Source organism: Eptatretus burgeri, chromosome 6, assembly GCF_056783735.1.
Source record: "Eptatretus burgeri isolate ZD-2024b chromosome 6, Ebu_testis_v1, whole genome shotgun sequence".
Classification (NCBI taxonomy): Eukaryota; Metazoa; Chordata; class Myxini; order Myxiniformes; family Myxinidae; genus Eptatretus; species Eptatretus burgeri.
This window is the reverse complement of record NC_140966.1, coordinates 52,865,405-52,878,087: the sequence shown is the minus strand read 5'-3', so window position 1 is coordinate 52,878,087 and position 12,683 is coordinate 52,865,405. Positions and strand designations below refer to the sequence as shown.

The following is a 12,683-nucleotide window of genomic DNA, read 5'->3' as shown; positions in this document are numbered from 1 at the left end:
TATTATTTCCGACTATTTCCCCAAATTATGAGTTGAACGGGCGGACTGTAAAGAAAATGATGGAATGCCCGTTTGATTATACGAGTGGGAGGGTAAGAGTAAAAGATGGGACAGCTTTGGAAGGGGGAAGTGGTGAAGGAGGGGGTCATGCAATCACCCTGCGGGTAATGTGCTGGTCTACCCTAAATTACAGAGCTCTGGGTGATTTAGTGTTTGGTGGCCATCTTGGATTTTTTGAGCCAACAATCCATTGTGGAGGTGGCAACAAGGTTTATCATAAACTGTGTGGTGTAAAGAACAGAAGCCATCATGTTGCCATCTTCTAACTACTAGGTTTAGCAGAAGTCACATATCCAATGTTTGCCTCCAGTCCAATATTGTTACAAAAACTGACTTCGGGGTTAATTAGTCATCATTTATCTCTTAATGAATGTTAGCATAAGTATTTGTAACCCTAATTAGCAATCACGAGAATTGGATGTCTCGGCAGCTCATCATAACAGATCCTCATGTCCTGTCCCTTTTCAGTCTCAGATCACCCCCATTGTCCTTTCGTACCCCCTACACATGCTCTTGGGAGATGGAGCATCCACATGCTACTTCAGCGCTGCGAGAGCGCATATGTAATTGCAGTGGGGTTCAGGAAAACAACACACCACGGGGAGGTTAGCAATAAAAGGCTCGTACACCCGGCAGACACACACGGTCAGGCGCCAGGGAGAGACACCAGGCGAGACACGCCAAACCGCTGGAGAAGGGTCCGCAAGCGGAAGAGGGTCTAAATGGAGAGCCTGCTGTAAAGCGTCATTGGCGTCTCTGCCCACCTGTGAGACCAGCCTGTGTCGCTCCACACCAGGACAAACTGTACAAACCTACACCACACAGTTCTGCCAACTCTTCTGTTCATCCTCTGTACCAGCCTAAGTAAGATTAGACTAAGAATAGCTGTTGAAACCGTTACAATCTAGGTTAAGTGCACCGATTGATTTTCTCTCACATTTTTATTCACCTTCCGGTTATTGTTGCCCCCCCCCCCCCAAATCCTCATGATTAACCTGTTGCTTTTAAAATGAGTTTCTGTGCATTTTGAGTCGTGGAATTGCCCTCCAGCGTAATCAAATTCCCCTCAGAACTGTGCGTGCGTGCTGAGACCACCGTGCAGCTAAGTTAATTAATCACACACCACACCGCACCGCAAACCAGTTGGGCAGGTGGAACGTCTCCACTCAGCATCTCAGGAGTTGATCTCCAGCAGTCTCGCGTCGCCAGTTACAAGATCAAACTTTTTTAAATTGCTTCTGTACTCTTAAACGTATTTATTGATAATATACTTCCTCTTTGAAATAAAACTTTCCGAACATGCAGGTGATTCAAGGTCACAAAAAAAAAAAATGCTTGGAAGTTGGGAAAATACATGTTCAGGCATCATGTGCCAGATGTCAATTATCCTCCCAGGGGAGAGGAAGCATCACATGCTTTCCAAAAGCATACGTTGATACCCAACATCATTTTCATAATCACCTTAAGAAACTATTACAGTACTTCGGAGAGGGCATACCTCCACCAGGCTGAACAGTTTGTATTGTGTTATCCCAGTGATAGGCCAGATCTTTAAAAAAATATATATATATATATATATATATATATATATATATATATATATATATATATATATATAGATATATATATAGTGTTGTGGTTACCAAATTCGCAAACCACCATTCAGGTCCCTTAGGTGAGATATCTCGGTAAGTATATGTGTAGTTAGGCCCAAACCCGTTGTCTAGTGGGAATACATGTCATTTATGCGTGCTGCGACTCTTCAGGATAGCCGTTTTTCTTTTACTATCTTTATTTTGGACCAACCGCCATTGTTACCACCACCAACCACAACATCAACCACCCACCGCGGCGCCGCTTCACGTCACACCTCGCAACCGTCGCATCGCCACCGTTCTTGCGCCGCTTGTGGGTACCGGTGTTGGACTCGTGCAGGGCGCGCGCCGAACAGCGTGTACAAAACCACGGATTTTCCACTTCAAAAACGGATCAAAAACGACACACGCCCACTTTTGTTCCGTCCAATCGGTGAGCGAGGGGCGATTTGGCCCCGCCTCCAGGGCGTTGGAGGGCGATCGCTATATGCAAATTTATGGATCAAAAAGCATTCACGCCCACTTTTTCTCGGGCCAATGGGGAGCGAGGTGAAAGGTCGAAGGCAGGGGGTCAAAGATGAGAGAGCGAAGCCACGGGGCTTATATAAGCGACCGTGTTCGTCAGTCAAGGGGATAAGAGTTAAGACTTCGCGGGCGGTGGAGTTGGGAAGAAGAAGCAAGAAGGAGTTGGTCGTCGTCGTGTGCGTTGGAGTCGGAGCGGAGGGGACGGAGCTGTGGAGAGGCGGCGAGGGCAGACGAGGGGGTGCTCGCGTCGTGCCGGGAGCTGCACACCAGGGAGGCCGACGGCGCGACCTGGCCGAGGTGGAGACGCTCGTCGCGGGACTCGAGGCAGAGTAGAAATCCTCTATACCCCGAGCATCAGCAACCCCCTCCTGTTTCCCCCCGCGCTGAGATAGTGCGACCAAGGGGGCCCCTTTCCCACCCCCTACCAGACACTGCCCGCGAGGCCCGCGGAGTTGAGGCACCATCGCCGCTCCGCGTCTCATCACCAGACGGGTAGGCCCGACCCGGTCTCGGCCTCAGGCCCGCCTCATCCTTGAGGGTTCTCTGTTCTTTTCCTTTGTTTTTGGGAATGTGTGTTGTCGGCGCCGTCTGTGAAGTAAAATTGTATAAGTGTTGCCGTGTGCTCGCGTAATTGGTATTAGATCTGCATTGTCGCATTTGCTTTTTGTGTAAAAATTGCATTGTGTTTCTTTTCCTTCTATGTGCTTTTGGTGGAATTGCATTGTGTTTCTTTCCTTTTCTATGTGCTTTTGGTGGAATTGAATATGTGTGCTTTCCGTTCATCGCGAATAAATGTGCTTTGTGTTGAACTGTTTCCCGCTTCACTTCGTCATTTCTTTCATTGAATCCTCATCTTGCTTCACGTAAAGGGTTGGTAGTGGGCTGAATACGCCCGATAATTAATCGAACCGTCGAGGCCGACGATAACACCGCTCGGTTATCCCGATAGTACGGAACGGGTCGCTTAAGTGACCCGTGTCCGAAGTCGACCTGCGGCGAGGTGCGATCGCCCGGTCTACCCTCCGTGTGGGTACTTAGGTAGGTCGAATTTGGCGAGCAACCCTATCCCACGTGGGGGCTGATTGGCTCGATCGCGGTGAGACCGAAAGGTCCACCCGTGACTGGTTCCCGGCGTTAGTCCGAGAGGGTCACGACTGGATTGTCCGTCCGGTGGGCGACGTGCCGCGATTCGAGTTACGTGGCCGTCAGCACGCCGGCGGGCGCGAATCCGTAACAATATATATAAATTTCTCGTATCTGGATCCGGATCTTCACCAAAATTGAATCAATTCATCCTTGTCACACACCCACCCTGTTTATCAAGTTTCATCCGAATCCATCTGTAACATTTTGAGATACCATGCCATATATCATTTTTGGCCCGATCTCTCAAAGATGAAAAAAAAAATCACTTTTAAAGTTCTAGTCTCCAGATCTTCACCAAAAATCGTTCATCAATTCGTCCTCATCACACACCCAACCTGAGCACCAAGTTTCGCCTGAATCCATGCAGAACTATTTGAGATATCCTGCTCACGGACAGACAGACAGGGATGAAAACATAACCTCCACCACCAAAACAAGCTCGAATGAGCTAAGATCCTCGTCCTCTTAATGATGACGTCATTAAAACGAATATGGCGTCATTGTGATGCATCAGGTTTGTGATAAATTACACTGGTCAACAACAAATTTGTTGTCTGCATTTTTTAAGCTGATTTAGGACGAATCTGATGCGCTGAATCCAAAACTCACATTAGTTTTGTTCAATCAGGTCAAGTTTTTGAGATATGGCCACATGTCGTTTTTTACATTTTTGTTCACATGTACGCATGTGTGCAGCATTTTAGAAGAAGTTGGTGGGGGTAAAATGTCATGTCAAATAATTGTTTTGATTGGAAATAATTATTTTAATGACAAGAAGTATTCAGGTACGATAGTTCTGGGTGATTATGTCGAAAAGGGATCAGTTTGAAGTCATAAAACCTCAAAATCTTCCAAAAATTGGTGAGGCAAAGCATAAAGTTCGTGGATCAAAACTAAAGTTAATGGGGCAGATTTTGTAATAATGTGATACAAAAAAGTTGTATTTCTTGAAATAACGAACTCTGAAGAATGTACAATACCTACATGCGCCAATTTATGACATGCGCTTCTGCTCAAGCTTGGAGTGCCACAGTACGAACCCAAAGATTGGAGACTGTTCATTGACAGCAGCAAGCGATCACTGAAATGTGTTCTGCTACACAACGGCAACCAGTTTGCCTCTGTACCCATCGCTCACTCGACTACACTGAAGGAGAAGTATGAAGCGGTGAAGTACGTGCTGGAGAAAATTGGTTATGATCAGCATAAGTGGTTTATTTGTGTTGACCTGAAGATGGTGAACTTTTGTTGGGACAACAGTCTGGCTTCACCAAGTACCCATGTTTTCTGTGCATGTGGGATAGTAGGGACCGTGCTCAGCATTACACGAAGAAGGACTGGCCTGTGCGGGAGGAATTGGTGCCATGCAAAGAAAGGAACGTCATCAACGACCCTCTGGTGGACAGAGACAGAATACTCTTCCCACCGCCGCACATCAAGCTCGGCTTAATCAAGCAGTTCACCAAGGCTCTGGACAAAGATGGTGACTGCTTCACTTACTTGTGCCAGGCTTTTCCAGGATTGACCATGGAGAAGTTGAAAGCTGGCATCTTTGATGGTTCTCAGATCCGTCAGCTCATCAGAGATCCAGAGTTCAAAAACTCAATGAACGAAGTGGAACTGGAAGCGTGGAAGACATTTGTTTTGGTAGTGAAGAACTTTCTTGGCAACAATAAGGCCAGAAACTACGCAGAACTTGTCAACAACATGCTGACTGCTTTCAGAAACCTGGGCTGCAACATGAGCATCAAGATGCACTACCTATTTTCACATATGAACCGGTTTCCTGAGAACTTGGGTTCAATGAGTGACGAGCAGGGGGAGAGATTCCATCAGGACATGAAGGAGATGGAGACCAGGTATCAGGGTCGCTGGGACGCAGTCATGATGGCTGACTACTGTTGGAATCTGAAGAGAGACCTCCCTGCCGCTGAACATTCCAGGAGTTCGAAGAAACGGAAGTTCAAGCCCTGAAGTTTGAACAGTGGTGACGCAACATGCAATTTACTTGTACTTACCTTTATCAATGCCCACCATTCAGATGACAGTAATCGATGTTTCTATCATGTAATCAATAAATGTTGTTGGCAAAACGTTTTTTTTCTTAAAAACATGTTTAGGATGATATGTGTTGACAAAAATCAGCTGATAATGCCACAAAAATGTAATTGATTTTGTCACAAGATCTGATTTTTTCAAATCAACTTAGCACAAAAACCTGACCTGATGGAGAGAAACGGATGCCATTTCCTGATTCAGCAGTGCCAGAATACCCTAATTCACTTGTAGAAATCTAGACAACATTCAGAAAGTAAAAAATTGTTGACCAGTGTTATCTGTGCTAATGCCCGGCTTGATTCCCGCAAACAAAATTCAAACAGCTTGCCTAGTTTCGGAGATAATGATATCGGCGATTTCCATTCGCGGCGATATTATGACGTCAACTTTATTTTCTCGGAAGAATTTCCAAAATCGGAGATGGTTCCTGCCTGCGCGTGGGCTTTCTGCATATACATGGCAATTTTCACGAAGATCCGATGAAAACTCTGGGTTGTGAAACAAAAAAATGTCAAAAAATACGAATGACGTCATAAAACTTGATGACGTCATAGTGATGCATCATATGTGCGGTAATTAATCTCTGCTAATGCCCTGTTCGATTCCCGCAAAGAGAATTCAAAAAGCTTGCCTAGTTTCGGAGATAATCTTTTGGGCGATTTCCATTAGCGGAGATATTTTGACGTCATAACTTTTTTTCTAGGAGGAATTTTCAAAATCGGAAATGGTTACTGTCTGCGCAGGGTATTTTTACATATGTACGCCAAGTTTCAGCAAGTTTCGATGAAAAATGTAGGCTGTGAAACAAAAAAGTCCACAAGAACAACAACGTGAGTAAGACTTATAGATCCTCCACGAGGATCTAAAAAAAATTCCCTGACTTTCACTGATGTCTCTCAAACAAAAACATTCATTCTTTGAGACTACTGTACATCATGCTCCATGACATTGTGTAAATGTACTGCACATGTAACATTTTGAAATGCTGTACTCATGTTAGTTCCTATTCGTGTTCAGCGGGTCTACAGAGGGAACAGATCTACAGAGAGAGAACAGCAGGTCTACAGAGAGAACGACATCAGAAGACAATGATGAAAACGACAGGAGTTCTCACAATCTGCATATTGCAGTAACGCAATGCCCCTTTCCCTTTGAGAGTATCCTGAACACTTCGTACTCAATGTTTGTGTACCGTCGGATGAAGACCACTTGGGGGTCGAAATGTCTGAACTGAACCTTGCCTGCTGGGCAGCAATATCAATCAGAAGGTGTGCCTTCGTTTTTGCATGGCAAATCAAAGATATGAAAGAAACAGCAAGGTTTCTAAAAACTGATGAAAATATAAGAAAGCAGTCATTCCTTGGTGTTGAAGGGCCAACCAGTGAAATAATTTTCAAGCTATATTATTTTAATCATTGAATTTAATTGTAACTCGAAGGGCACTCGGTAGAGCGCGTACCTCCACCACGAGAACATATTGGGCCAAATACATTTTTGAAACATCATGCATTATATCGTTTTTGGCCTGATCTCTCAATGGTGAAGGAGGAGGAGGATATTGGGACCATACTCTGCGCAGAGCGTCGGTGCTGCCTCAGCAGTCTCCTTGGCTATTGGACACAATCCTGGACGGGTCACCACTCTGACACAGTATACCAGCAAGCTGGCACTCATTTTGCCGACTTCGGAAAGACGACAGGCCGAGTTAACCCCACCTGGTATTAATTAAACAGCTGAGCGGGATTCGAACTCTGGATCCGAGGATCCAAAGCCCGCCACCATAACCATTAAGTCAACACCAGGCATAATGGTGAGGACCACTTAAGAAATTAAATAATTCTCGTATTCAGATCCTGATTCGGATCTTCACCAAAATCGAATCAATTCATCCTTGCCACACACCCCCACCTGTCCACAACTTTTTGAGATATCGTGCTATATATTAGTTTAGCCCTCTCTCTCAAAGAGTGAAGAATCACTTAAAAATTCTAGTAGTCGGATCGAGATCCGGATCTTCACCAAAATCTAATCAGCTTGTCCTTGTCACACACCCAACCTGTCCACACAATTTCATCCAGATCCGTCCACAACTTTGAGATATCCTGTACGCAAACAAACAAACAGACAAACAGGGGTGAAAACATAACCTCATTCACCTTTGGTGGTGGAGATAAATAATGAACAGCATTTCTTTCCAAAAAATGTGAAAAGTTTTTTTCCTGGTATCTCTTTCAAATACCCACAAAATCCTTTTTATTAAAAAAAAAAAAAAAAAAAATCAATCCAGTCTGATTATTACTGATATAATGTAAAATTTATTGAGTCGTTTGAAAGTTCGCTCCAAATTATTATTATTTTTTAAATCTCATCAGACGAGACCACTTTTGGCCCAAATAATTTCGACCAATTTCATCTGGGTACTGACACTTCAATCCCACCATATGAAAATAAAGCAATTATCTGTACGTGTGTGTATGTCAGAAATTTTGCATACGTGTTGGTAGTACCCAGGGTCAGGTCATAGGTCGAACCCAATCCCCTACTGCAAAGGTGGGGGGGGGGGACAGACGACGCTGACTTGTGATTTTGGCCTGTACACACGTCACAGTGAAACTGCCTTAATGACCCCTGCTGCAGAAAGAGGGTTTTTAGTAGAAAGTATAGTAACTAGCTATCATGTGCAGCCTATGGCTGCTGGTTGCATCATTTTCTGGGAGTGCAGCTGTGCCGCCCGTTGATGGAGTGCCCTCTATTATATCAGTGCAATGGTACTCATTTCGCCGACCTCAGAAGAATGACAGGCTGAGTCAACCCCGCTTGGTGTTAATTCAATGGCCGACAGGGCTCAACCTCAAGACCCTGAGATCATAAGCCAGCCACCTTTAACGGTTAAGCCAACAGTAGGCGTTCAATGAAAGTGTTACGTCGTCATTATCAATCGTTCGTCCTGGGCTAAGCTTCCGCGACCCTTCACGGTATGGGATGTTGAGGTTTGTGCAGGTACCAATGGATTACTCAATCTGCACATCATCTCTAGTGTGTGCATTCTGTTCTCATGGAGTTTTGCATTCTCACAGACCGTGCAGTGGCTTTTCTTTTCCGTTTCGAGTTTGCGGAACCCGCACATTGTCCGTTTCATTCGGTCAAAGCATTTTGTTAAAGCTGTTAAAGTAGCGTCCTTGGACCATTGATCCTTTGTTATCCATTTCCAGGAATTTATATATATATATATATATATATATATATATATATATATATATATATATATATATATATATATATATATATATATATATATTTTAATTATCCTTCTCTTCTAGCATTCTTCAAATTGTTGACATTTCGTTTTGTAATTTTCCTTCGTCTTTTCTTTTTCTGCAAAATTGTTAGGGCTGTTTCCTGGCGTTACATTTCCAATCACGTCACCATTAAAGCCTGGTGTTGGTTTTGTGGTTAGGGTGACGGCTTGGGATCCTAGGGTACTGAGCACAAACCCCGTTGGGCCGCTGAATTAATATACACCAGGAGGTTGACTCAGCCTGTCATCCTTCCGAGGTTGGCGAAATGAGTACCAGTGTACTTGTAAGGGGGACACTGCATCAGCGGCATAGCCCCGTCCCAACTAATGATGAGACAGAGACAGAGACAGAGAGAGAGAGACGTCATCAAAGCATCACAACTGCACAGCTTGAAATGGAACATCTTTTTATGGAAAAAGAAGATGGAACAAAAAGATGGACATGCGGTAGGACGTGTGGTCATATGGCAGCTTAGCTGCCGGGGTAGCTATCATTTCTTGAAGCGCAACTGTCGCTGATGCAGTGCCCCTCTACCAGTACACACACTGGAACCGGTACTCATTTCGCCGACCTCGGAAGGATGACAGGCTGAGTCAACCCCCTGGTGTATTAATTCGGCGTCCGACGGGGCTTGAACTCAGGACCCTAGGATCCACAAGCCGCCACCCGAACCACTGAGCCAACACCAGGCTTCATGCGGTAGGAGAAGACCTGGACCAAAAAGACAATCCACAAGGTTACTCTCCAAAGCAGGTACACACTGTATATAGCACTAGTGGGCAAACATTCGGTTCATGAACATGTGCATAGGTGGGCTAGCCAGCTCTTCAGAAGGTCACGTGTCTCGGAAGGGCTTCCAGTAAATCAATTACGTCCGACATTCGCAATTTCTTTCACTCTACGTCATGTGTGCTTTAACGTCCTGTCCTTTTCATGAACTTTTGAGAAGAAAAAAAAATCGTAAAACCGAAGTCTATTTATTACGTACACACAACAGGGGAGGGGGGATTGGGAAGGGTGATGCATTGGTTTTTAGTGCGACGAAGTGGGGATCAAAACTTACGTCATATTTAAGTACATAATAAGTCGACGTTTCGTTCCTGTATTTACTCAACAGACGGAGCGAGATCATTATCATTATTATTATTATTATTATTATTATTATTGGAATCGATTGAAGAGGTCAAATAAAACACTTCTTCGTTTCATTCCAAAAATTATATCATATAAACAACGCAAACGTACAGCACTAATCAGTGATCCCTTCCTTCCCCATTCAGGGTTTCACTGTTTCAGTAAAATGTTAACCCTCGTTGTCCACAAGGTTAGTTCGGCGGGGGCTGCTGCACACCGGCACTGATTTTACCAATCGCGCACCGAGTCACTCACCAACACATAGCTGCACCACGTAAGCGAAGTACGACCAGCAAGTGAGAGCGACGAGCAGCAGGGCGGGCAGAGCCGAGACGAGGTGGCGTAATGTTCGAACAACCGGCACAGCCATGCCACCTTGCTCCTCTTCCTCTTCCTATTCGTCAGCCCTCTCACACGTCTTCTTCTTCATTTGGCACAAACGCACGTGGCGTGCGTGAGGGAGGGAGAGAGTGAGAGTGGGGAGAGGGATAGGAGCGAAAGTTCTGACATTACATTTCTTTTTTTATTTAGTGTACCGGCGTATGTTAATGGTTTTAGGGTAACTTTTCGTGATGATTGTGTAGTTTAACTAGTTTTCTTGACATGAAAGAAAAAAAAAATTGGGGAGAGGGTTAAAAAATGACAAAAAAAATGTGTGTGTGCGTGCGTGCGTGCGTGTCCGTCCTCTTCATAGCTCCAAAACCATGAAACCGAGCGGCCTGAAATTTTGCATGCATATCGCAGGAACTCCAAGGAGGTGCAAGAGTGAAAATTGGGTGTTTGGGTTAATTAAAACACCCCTTTTCAAGATAATGGCCTTATTTAATTGTATCCTTTATCAGGCACCATCCTCGGTCACCTCGCTCTCTACGGGGTGTTAAGGCGTATCTTGGGAAACCTCCCTGTGCAACAGGCCACAACGATTTCTTAACAATAGTTTTTTTTTTTCGCACTTTCTTCACTTGTATTTTATTGAATGCCTGTTCATCATAGCTATGAATCACTGGGTACATTGCAATGCTTATAAACACCCGGAGCTGCCAGTGTTTGTGGCTTTATTTCATTTCCACACATGCCATAACCACAATAATCTCTTAAACTAAGCCAAATTACAAAACTTAAGCTCCAGAATTGAACTTAATAGCAGTTCTGACTCCTAAAAATGTGATCATTTGTCTAACTTGGACATAGTTTGGACATTCGGACATAACTATCGCTTGCTAATCATTGAACTGGAGTGCTTGCTTGAGTCCTTAACCCACTTGCCGAGCGCCCTACAGTGGACGGCCATACAGTTCGTGTCCCAATTGGGATGTACAGTCAGCAGTTGCTAGAAGGTGGAGGTACACATCTGGGTATATTTGGATCTCTAACTTAGGGACTCTCCACGGGTGTGTTTGTTTGCCTGCATGCTGAGTTATGTGGGCACTGTGGTGACAGTTTCATCCCGTATATTGGAGGTTTTCATTTTTAACCTCACCAGCTTATGAGCGATCACCTTTTCTTTTGTCCTCATGACTGTTTCTAAAGCAATTGGTTCGTTTATATGACTTGATGCAGTGCTTTTCAATGGTTAAATGGTTTCTCTTTGTGAGATTCAAAGCAAAATACTGTTATGTTTGAGGGGGGGCATGCATTCAAAGGGTAATTAGAATGTTTAATTAGGTATGCCATGCTGTTCGAGTGTACCAGCATCTCGATGTAATAAGTAGCAATTCAGTGGTGATAAGTTGTCTAGTAAATGTCCATTTCTTCAAGGGGGAAATGATAATTGTCACGTAATTAGATAGGGATACGGGATAGGGTAAGTGTGTCTGCGTAAACCCCTTTTAGTATTCCCTGGAGGCTTGCCGTGACGTCACAGGACAGTGCTGCGGATAGCTCAGCCCCGTGATCACGATTGGCGGAAGGCGACGGCGGAGGGCCAATAAAAACAGCTCGATTGGAAGTGACGAGGGCTCGAGGATAAAAAGGCTCTGTTCGGGGAAAAGGCGAAGAGGCAGAAGATCGGGACAGAAAAACTGTTCTGGGAGGAGGAGGAGGAGGAGGAGGAGGAGGAGGAGGAGGAGGAGGAGGAAGAAGAGGAGGAGGAGGCTGTTGTGCTGGGAGCGTGTGGTGTTGTTGCACTGATTCGAGCCTGGTTTTCATCGTGTCTCGAGGCCTTGCTGTGCTTCGTTCCTCAGCTCGGTTGGCTCTGGGGTTCTGCTGGCTCTAAGTACGTGGTCGAACGGCGGGCGGACCTGCCTCCCTCTCCTGCTTGCAACTTGGCGCCAGAACTGGTTCCCTGGCGGCTGTGAGCTGACTTGGGCCGACACCAGGGGGTCGACAGTACCACGGTGTCTCCTGCCCCTGATGAGCGCAACGCCAGCTCGTCCGGCGCCAATCCAGGGACTGTTGCGTCCGCACCACGGGCCAGCCTGACCACCAGGACCAGCTACAGTGTGTGTGTGTGTGTGTGTGTGTGTGTGTGTGTGTGTGTGTGTGTGTGTGTGTGTGTGTGTGTGTGTGTGTGTGTGTGTGTGTGTGTGTGTGTGTGTGTGTGTGTGTGTGTACACCTGGCGCCTTAGAGGGTTTGAGATTTGTATATTCATTGGAATTGTCTGTGTTTTCCCCACGCCCGAACCCACACCACCATCCCGTCGAATCGCCCCGGATCCCTCCTCTTGCCGAGTCTTATTATTTCTGGTTAGAGAAATAAACATCATTAACTCAGTGAAAAGCGACTTGTGCCACCTTCCTCGTCCCGTTTGCGGTAGAGCGATTGGAACCTCCATCTTTGGGTTGTAAAGGATAAACCGACTCCATCGTTTCGGCTCATTCTACGTTGGCGGGACTGTTCAAGTCCCGTGGACGTCACAATACATTT

The 12,683-nt window shown here is 45.3% G+C and overlaps 1 protein-coding gene across 2 annotated transcripts in view; it reads right to left on the bottom strand.

The window, feature by feature from the left end:
* The window catches only part of LOC147024790 (palmitoyltransferase ZDHHC2-like), a 63,267-nt gene extending 53,026 nt beyond the window's left edge, over positions 1–10,241 (bottom strand). For both annotated transcript variants that reach the window (XM_085885046.1, XM_085885047.1), the window contains exon 1: positions 10,073–10,241. In XM_085885046.1, coding sequence (XP_085741172.1) covers positions 10,073–10,187 — 115 coding nt within the window. In that variant the 5' untranslated portion in view covers positions 10,188–10,241. The remainder of the gene's footprint in view (positions 1–10,072) is intronic.
* Between the last annotated feature and the right edge of the window lie 2,442 nt (positions 10,242–12,683).